This window comes from Coffea eugenioides, chromosome 1 (assembly GCF_003713205.1).
Source record: "Coffea eugenioides isolate CCC68of chromosome 1, Ceug_1.0, whole genome shotgun sequence".
Classification (NCBI taxonomy): Eukaryota; Viridiplantae; Streptophyta; class Magnoliopsida; order Gentianales; family Rubiaceae; genus Coffea; species Coffea eugenioides.
This window is the reverse complement of record NC_040035.1, coordinates 3,705,410-3,714,928: the sequence shown is the minus strand read 5'-3', so window position 1 is coordinate 3,714,928 and position 9,519 is coordinate 3,705,410. Positions and strand designations below refer to the sequence as shown.

The 9,519-nt window shown below is 39.5% G+C and overlaps 1 protein-coding gene and 1 non-coding gene across 2 annotated transcripts; both read left to right on the top strand.

Annotated features, from left to right (window-relative positions):
• Positions 1–234: 234 nt before the first annotated feature.
• On the top strand, positions 235–6,766 carry LOC113765775. The gene is made up of 4 exons (XM_027310027.1): positions 235–562; positions 644–1,031; positions 1,118–4,186; positions 6,601–6,766. Exons 1-4 carry the CDS (start codon positions 235–237, stop codon positions 6,764–6,766), a joined length of 3,951 nt encoding a protein of 1,316 aa, XP_027165828.1.
• TRNAV-AAC lies at positions 4,776–4,849 on the top strand. The gene has a single exon. It is a non-coding gene; the product is annotated as a tRNA-Val (tRNA).
• Positions 6,767–9,519: the final 2,753 nt, after the last annotated feature.

Genomic DNA, 9,519 nt, shown 5'->3' with positions numbered 1-9,519 from the left:
AACAGCAAGGGTATCAATGGGAAGAGGAAGGAAGGCTTTGCAGCAGATTGACAGTAATTGTCTGAGCCAAGTAGGAACGGCCAAAAGGAAATTGGCTGTGGAAGATGAAGATATGACAGAATCTGGAGCAAGCGAACACATCCTGAAAAAAAGCAAAGGGGGAGACCAAGTAATGGAAACAGAAGTTTTAAAGGAAGGGGTGGGTGCCAGCCTTCACTGGACCCCAAGTGATCCATGAAGGTTATGGTGTGGAACTGCCAAGGTGCAGGGAGCCCCTTGACAGTTCCCCACTTGAAGGAGTACAAGCGACTCCTCTCCCCAGAAGTGATGTTTCTTTGTGAAACTAAGAATAGGAAACGATATATGGAAAAGGTCCAGAGGATCCTAAATTATGAGCACAGCTATATAGTGGAATCGATGGACAAAGCAGGAGGTATGGTCCTATACTGGAGTGCACACACCAAACTACTGCAGGTACAACACACGGCCTTCACTCTAGAGGCTCATGTAGAGGACCAAAGCAGCAATAGTGACTGGTGGATAGTTGGGATCTATGCCAGCTGTGATGACTCAATAAGGAAACAACAGTGATCGGTCATTCAAAGAAGGAAACATTTATGGGGTAACAAATGGATAATTGTAGGGGATTTCAATGACATCTGCTCCAATGAGGAAAAGTCGGGAGGAAGAATAAGAGAAGAATGGACCTCCACTGACTTCAGGAACTTTATCCATGAAAATCAGCTGATCGACATTGGCTATGAAGGACAGCCTTGGACATGGAGTAATAATTGGGAAGGGGATGGTGAGATTAAACAGAGGCTTGATAGAACACTGAGCAGTGTAGAATGGAATCTGAACTTTGGAAAGGCAAAATGCACTCACCTGAAGTCCCATGCGTCTGATCACAGTGCTTTAATTCTGGATACTAACCCCATGGAAAGGAACAGGAAAAAAGATTCTTTTTTGACAAAAGGTGGCTTCAAAGAGAAGGTATACTTCAAGTTATCAAGGAAGTTTGGGACAAGAAGGTAGAGGGGTCCAGGATGTTTCAGGTTAAGACAAAAGTGAGGAATTGTAGAATTGCCTTACTTAGATGGAGCAACAATAATAATAGGAACTCTAGGGAAAGGATTGAGAGGATAAAGGAAAAGTTGGATCAGATTCAAGGATCTTCACTGGTAAGTATCAGAAAGGAAAGGGCTTCGCTCAAGATGCAACTGAAGGAAGCTTACAGGGATGAGGAAATGTTTTGGAGCCAGAAAGCCAGACTCAAATGGCTACAAGAAGGAAACAAGAATACTCAATTTTTCCATGCACAGGTAAACAGTAGAAGAAAGGTTAACAGAATGCAGAAACTACAAAAGGAATATGGGACATGGACAGAAAATGAGGATGAATTGGGAACTGAAATTGGTAGCTACTACAGGCAACTCTTCACCAAATCTACTGAGAGTAGTAATCATGAGATTATAGATGGAATCCCAAAATCCATTTCTGAGGCTATGAACCAGGATTTAACTAAGGTAGTAACAGAAGAGGAAATCAAATCTGCAATCTTCTCTATGGATAGCAACAAGGCTCCTGGCATAGATGGGATGTCCCCCCTTTTTTTCCAAAAATTCTGGGATATAATCAAAGGAGACCTGGTAAATGCTATTAAAAGCTTTTTTCATTCCGGCAATATGCTAAAGGCTATTAACCATACCATCATTTCCTTGATCCCAAAGGTCCCATGTCCCATTAATATCAAGCAATACAGACCCATTAGCCTTTGTAGTGTGATTTATAAAGTTATTGCCAAGATCCTTGTCAATAGGCTCAAACCTATTCTGCATCATTGCATTAGCATTAATCAATCTGCTTTCATCCCTGGGAGACACATTCTAGATAACATCATTACCTCTCATGAGTACTTGCATCATCTCAAAAATAAAAGATATGATAAGGATGCATTTATGGCTGTGAAGCTTGATATGTCTAAGGCTTATGACAGAGTTGAATGGCAATTTTTGCAAGATATTATGGGAAAAATGGGATTCTGTGAGAAATGGATAACTTGGATAATGAAGTGCATAAATACAGTCTCCTTTTCTTTTAACATCAATGGAGAGTGTAAGGAATACATTGTACCTGAAAGAGGATTAAGGCAAGGTGATCCTCTGTCACCTTATTTATTCCTCATATGCTCAGAAGGCTTCTCCAGTCTACTGAAGAAAGCAATGCAGACAAGAAGCATGGCAGGCATGAAGATAAGCAGACATGGCCCCTCTATAACCCACCTTTTCTTCGCTGATGACTCCCTGATTTTTTGCAAAGCTAACTCTCAAGAAGCAAAGGAGCTGAAGAGGATACTAGAGGTATATGAACAAGAATCTGGGCAGATGGTTAACTTAGACAAGTCCAGTGTGTTTTTTAGCAAAAATGTGGATGTGGCAACTAAGGAGGAAGTGTGTATGGAACTAGGAGGGATCCAACCAGTATCGCAAGGGAAATACTTAGGGCTGCCTATGGTGATTTCAAGGTCTAAGGGACAGCTGTTTGGTTACATAAAGGATAACATCAAAAGAAGAATGCTAAGTTGGAAAAACAAGCTTCTAAGCTCAGCTGGGAAAGAAATTCTGATCAAAGCTGTGGCTATGGCAATGCCTAATTACACAATGTCTTGTTTCAAACTACCTTGCAGGTTGTGCAAAGAGATAAGCTCTATGCTTTCCAATTTCTGGTGGGGAAAAAAAGACAACAAGAATAAGGTGCACTGGGTAGCTTGGAAGCAGCTGACAAGGGAGAAAAAACGAGGTGGTATGGGATTCCAGGACATTCAAAGTTTCAATAGAGCTCTGCTGGCTAAACAGATTTGGAGAATCATCAGAAATCCAAATCTGTTATCCAGCAGAATTCTGAAAAGTAAGTATTTCCCAAATTGTAGTGTCTTGGATTCCAGAACCCCCAACAATGCCTCATGGTTTTGGCAAAGCATTATGAGTGCAAGAGAAGAGCTTCAATGGGGAATTCGAAAAAGGATAGGGAATGGCCTTTCTACTAGAATCTGGGATGATCAATGGATCCCAAACCAACATTTAGGGAGGCCAATCACAACTAAGCCAGGAGACTGCCAAGTTCAGAAAGTTGCTGATTTGATAGAAGGCTACAGGTGGAACAGAAACCTCATTTTCAAAAACTTCAAAAAGGAGGATGCTGAAAACATTCTCAAGATTCCCATAAGCATCACAGGAAGAGAGGACAATATCTTCTGGACAGAAAATCAGAAAGGGGAATATACGGTGCAATCAGGCTACAAGGTAATCCAAGCTAAGAATGAACAGGAGGGTAGAGGGGAAAGAGAAAGAATTGAGGCTAGCTATAGACCAAGGAGGACTGACATGTGGAGAGTGCTGTGGAAACTAAAAATCAGTCACAAAGTTAAGATTTTCATATGGAAAAGCCTGAAAGAAGCAATTCTAATCAAGGAATTAATCTGGAGGAGAATGTCTAAAGGAGACCCTATATGCTCAGGCTGTGGGGAGGAGCTAGAAACGTTGGAACATCTTCTTCTGAAGTGCAAGAAAGCTAAGGAGGTCTGGAAAGTTGCACCAGTACAATGGGATGGGATCCAGGAGCTGACTGGGAATTTCAACAGATGGTGGACGGCATTATCTGAAGCAATCCAAAGAGATCAAGGGATAGACCATATATCTCTCACAGCTTACATTCTGTGGCATATCTGGAAAAGTAGGAATGATAAAGAGTTTAACAACAAAACACATGAGCCAGGACAAGTAATCACCAAAGCCTGGAATGCATGGATGGAGTTCAACGATGGGACCAAAAAGACAAGGAGCTGTAGTACTGAATCAACAACAGCTTCACTTCACAGGAATGAACAAGAACCGACCCAAACTCCAGACAACAGAATAGCAGGAATGCAGTTAAGAATAGCAACCAAGTGGAACAAGGCATCAAAATCCATTGGATATGGTATTGTAGCAGCTGATTGTAGAGGGCAGGATGTGATGGGATGGAAAATGAGAGAAAGAGAAAGCTCAAACCAAGTTCAACATGAAGCTGAAGGTGTTAAATGGGCCCTGATCAAAGCAACAGAACAAGGATGGAGGCTGGTATGTATTGGAGTTCCTAATATGGACCTGCTGCAGCAAATACATGGAACAAAAACAGTTGGCTTGTGGTTAGCTACCCTAATAGAGGACATCCGCGAGCTAAGTAAAATGTTTTACAAATGCTCCTTTTGCATAGGAAAATATAGAAGGAATGATCTAAGTTGTTTGTTTAGTGCTCAAGCCTTGAGCAATTATTTTGATGTAGAATGGGTTAACCCCAATCTATAGTGCAAAATGCACTTTGTATAGCATCGAGCTAGTCTCGCCTGTGTATAATCCTTTTCCAATCAATATATTCCTATCGTTTCGACAAAAAAAAAAAAAAAAGAAGATCTATCAAAAGATTCATCGTCAACATGAGAAGCCTGCTGAAATGGGGTCTGTTTTCTCAATTAGCTAATCCCAAATGCATTACCCACCAGTCAATTACAGGTTCTCACTTTTTTTGGTTAAAATTTTCCTCGTGGTGTAGTTGTTAAATAATATGCAGGTTTGCTTCTCCCTACCTGGAAATCAAACTGACAAAGTCTACTCATCATATTACACAAGACTAATATACTAATACATTTCTCGGTAATTAAGTTACTTGATCAAAAACATGCTTTTGTTGTCTCAATTATAATTCCTTAGGATGACAAGACAACCGTTCAAACGTCTGGTGTCGTGGTGTAGTTGGTTATCACTTCAGTCTAACACACTGAAGGTCTCCGGTTCGAGTCCGGGCGACGCCATGTGTAACAACACTCAGCTCAAACTACTTTTGTTTTAGAAAATTGAGTGTCTGTGTCGATAGGCTGGTGGAAAGATTTTAGATGGGGCTGGAATTCTTTATATCTGCTGCACTTCAGTGTGACGATTGTTTCCTATCGAAATATTCATTTGCAAAACTCTGGTAACCATGAAACTATCAAGGCAAGTGAATCTTCTTGTTCCCACTTCAGTTTTTTTGCCAAATCTCAAGGTGTTGCACTTGACAGGACCTGTGGGATTAGTAGATGAAAATTACTTTCCAAGACTTATTCGTGGATGCCCATCTCTTGGAGAATTGTATTTAGTTTTCCATAGTTTGTCTGTTATAATTGAAGTGGTTGATTTATCTAGTCCTTCATTGAAAAAACTTAAGACTTACTAGTTTGGGAGGACGCTACAACCATGTAATTGAGCGTAACAGCCTAAAAATATCTTGAAGTCAGTGGATTTGGAAATCATAAGTTTATGCTAAATGTCTCGAGACTGAAAAGATTTGGTGTATGAAATTGATGCTCAAAGAGTAGCGTTCATTCAAGAACTGAAGTCTCTTGTTAGAGCCACAATTTCATTGTCGCATCACAACGCAGAAGGAACTGAAAGTGGCTTGTTGTTTCGTAGTCAGCAGGCTTTTGAGCTTATTCATTGGTTACAAAGTGTGATGTCACTTGACGTACGTCACCACTCCCTGCAGGTATGTATGACTTCATTTTACTTCTTTCTATGTCTCTTCTTCTACACATTCTGTTGTTTTTCCCTACCAAAAGTGCTGCAGCCAGCCATGTCAATCTTGTCCAGCAAATGTAGATTTCTTTTCACTTCACTGTCCAATATATATCTTATGTTATATAATTACTATAAAGGCACCAAACATGACTATGATTGGATGGTTCTATAATCCTTTAGATTTTGGGATCGAGTTATTCATCCATGAAAAGGGGCTTCTTTTAAAAAATTTTGTCTGTACCTGGCAAAATTAGATGAAATTCATAGATTCCAAATTGACCGGTTAATTGCTTCTGTGCTTCAAATTAATGTCAAAGAACTTGAGATTTTGGTGGGAGACTATATAATAGTGAAAACTACTGTAGTTTCCCAGTATTTAATATCTACTCCTAGGATGTTTCCGTGCCAAGCACTAGTTAGTTTGAAAACAAATAGGAATTTGGATTTGATTATTCCTGAATTGGTTTCTTTACCAAGTGTTAAGGTCATGCATTTGGAGGGCTTTGGATTTGTTGATTAAGGCACTGTTAATAGGCTTATTCAGGGGTGTCATTGGCCTGAAGAATTGTTTCTGTTGGGCTCTTCTCCATACCCAAAATCTTTATTTCTTGACTCCTTCTCTGAAAACTTTTTCCTCTCTGCCTTTCTGGTGTCCTTAGTATAGTAGAGATGTTTTGCTATTACTGCAAAGTCATCCAATCCTGAACATTCATCCTATTATGTGAGTGGAAAGCATGAAGTTGGTGTAGATGCTGCAAATCTTAAAAATTTCAACTAGAATTGAATCGTGTAGATTTTATTTGAAAACTCAAGTCTTTATATGCAAAAGTATTGCACGTTGGATCTCCCAGTTATCTTGGAAGGAAAATTGATTTACTTCATCAGCATGCTCTTAAATTTGTTGGGCGCATGCAGATTGTGAAATCTCTCTTTTTGTCTGAAAACATTCTCAAGGTATAGCATGGTTTCCTTATATCTTGTTCATGTACTTTTTGGCATTGATTCTAAGCTTTAGAGAATTTTCCTCTCATGAGTCGGATATTGTTAGAAGCTTTATACTTGACATTACTTCTTGTTCGCATGCAAGCTCTCTACTTTTTGCAGCCGTTGGCCATTTTCGCATTCAAGCTTTAGTGCTTGAAGCTTCTGATTATGATATTGCAGATATTCTCTGAATTTGTACGTGGGAAATTTTGCTGAGCTTACTTGAAAGTGCCCCAAACCCTGAAGTACTTTTCTTCATAAAAATGGTTTAAAGATGATGTCTAGAACTAGAAACATTTTCCAGTGGGTGCACAAGATTAACAAGAATATTTATTTAATCCTTCTAAAGATATAATGTCACGCTCACTCCCTGGACTTGTGGGTCCAAGATGTGATCAGAGTTTCAATAGTCAAGTTTAACTATTTGGGTTTCATCTTCGCTAATTCAAAATGAATATCCTTAGTCAGATTTGACTGTTGATACTTTTCTTAATGATAGGGTACATTTTAGTGGGTATTTTGGGCATTATTGCACAATGAATTGACTAAGTATTTTCATTAATTGGGTGGATTCTACTAATATTTTGTTTTGATGCTAATTGCAGGAATGGATGCTGAAAAGTGTTTAAATTCAGCTTTTGGAAGATTCATCGTACGTGGGGCCCGCTTGAGAAGCTGAAGAAATCTAATTGTAATAGATTTTATTTTATTATATTTTGAGGGAGTCTTGTTTTAATTTTAAAAACAAATAACAATTTCCAAAAAGGGAAAAAATCCTCTCCTTGAACTGGGGACCACAATTGAGGGAGAATTTAGTATTCTCGCGTGGCTTAGGTTTTGGAGTGTCAGGCCTTTCGTAGAGGGGCGGTAGCTTTGTAACGGAGGGAGGAGACGAGAGCCAGGATCCTTTTACCTAGACTCGGTATTACCTTGCCTCTGTGGTTGACTTTGAAAAATTTGGTGAGTTTTGTTTAGGCTTGACAAAATTGAGACATCAAAGAATTGAATCCTTTCTCTCGAATACATTGCTGACAAAGGAAGGAAAGGCTAGCTGCAATTGTGGACCTACCAACTGTTTGTGAATTTGTCTTTGACCGAAATCAATCAATTGGAGAACCTTTCTCTCGTATGTCTTGCTAGCAATTGGGAGAAGAAACCAAGAGCCGCCGTTGTTGACTTTTCTTGGCTTTGGTTTTCACTCTTGCTGACCACAACTACAGTGAACAATCTGCCTTTCATACACTTGGGCTTTTGGAGACAAGTGCAAGAAATCAAAATTTCTTGTTCTAGTCTTCTGCTCTTGACCAAAAGAAAAAGGTCCGATACAGCGACGTATCCCGATTTCCCCCGCGTAGCTTGTCCTTCATTAATGGAGGGCTAATTCTCTGATTCTATTCAGGGGGGCAATTGACGAATTGGTTCGGCATTCACTGTGAAATCTAAACCGTTTTTAATTATTTTCTTCATTAATTGATATTCATATATTCCCTGATTTTAGTTGTTATAGTCTTGGGTATGATTGATTAGTGCGCAATAATTAATTATTCACATAGGCTATTTTGCTATATAGGGGTAATTGAATCCGTAATTGTTCATTATCTCTATCCCAGTAGCAACTGACATAATTGGATTTGTGTCAGGGGAATATTTGATCTAGCTTAAATAAACCCTCGTAGCGTGTTTGTTAGCTAGGATTGAGCCTTTCTAATTAATAATGCAATCTAAAAATTAAATCCTACGGTCGTACCTAGGGTTGTTTTTGGGTTAGAGAAATAGTTAACGGTCGTACCTTAACTATCGAAAAAGTAAGAAAAGGTTGGTTGTTTATCGTGTGCATGACAACTATAACTAATTTATTAATAAATGTTGGAATTATATTTGAATCGATGATCAGTTGCATGAACCATTTCTGATGTGTACCCTTGGCTAGAGTTTCTCTAAGTATTTCTGTTATTTAATTATTTTCTGCATTTAATTTGTTTAGTTGGCAGTTGATACCAAAACCCCCCCATTAAATCTTGATTTGAAAAGAAACAAAATATCTTGCTAGTCCCTGAGGAGACGACCCTGCTTACCACTGTCTACTAGTTAGGGAATTCAGTTAAATAATTAATTCAGGTATATCGGATTAAGCAAACTCTTCGGGAACAGGGTGAATCAAGTAACCCATTGCACACCTAGAGTCCCTGCTCCAGTACTCGAATTGATTACTACTGTTTAGGTGGTAGTTAGGTTTTATTTATTATTATTGCACAGGTTCGGCACCTGTCAATTTTTGGCGCCGTTGCCGGGGACTGGCGTCTGATTTATTTGTTTCTTTTTGAATTCAGTTTTTATTTTGTTTTATTTTTTTTCTTTCCTTTATTTTTCTCTTGGTATTTTTGCTAGTTTATGCCCCGTTCATCTCGCACAGGTGTGTTAGTATACGATCCTGAGGTTGAGAAGGTAGCGCGTAGGCGAAGGCAAGAGACCAAGAGACGAAAAGGGGGGCACTTATTTTCTGCAAACGAGTCAATAGAAGACGAATTTAGTATGACCAACACCCAGACATTAAGGGAGTTGGCTACCCCTGAGCTGACTCACCAGCCCTTGTGCATCACGTTCCCAACTCTGGCGGAGAATACCTCATTCGAGTTGAAATCGGGGTTGATTCACCTCCTACCTTCGTTCCATGGTCTTTCTGGTGAGGAACCCCACAAACATGTCAAGGAGTTCGAAATAGTTTGCTCTAGCATGAAACCTCCTGGGGTCACTGAGGAGCAAATAAGACTTAGAACTTTCCCATTCTCTCTCAAGGATGCAGCGAAAGATTGGCTATACTACCTACCTGCAGGTAGTATCACCACGTGGGTACAATTGAAAAAGAAATTCCTAGAAAAATTCTTCCCCGCATCCCGGGTTGCTAGTTTAAGAAAGGAAATATGCAGCATCAAGCAGTATTCCG

Coding starts and splice junctions, on each gene's coding strand:
- LOC113765775 (XM_027310027.1), top strand. CDS start 235: ATGAAGGTTATGGTGTGGAACTGCCAAGGTGCAGGGAGCCCCTTGACA. Junction 563..643: donor AGTTGGGATCTATGCCAGCT/GTGATGACTCAA, acceptor GGATAATTGTAG/GGGATTTCAATGACATCTGC. Junction 4,187..6,600: donor ACAAAAACAGTTGGCTTGTG/GTTAGCTACCCT, acceptor ATTGATTCTAAG/CTTTAGAGAATTTTCCTCTC.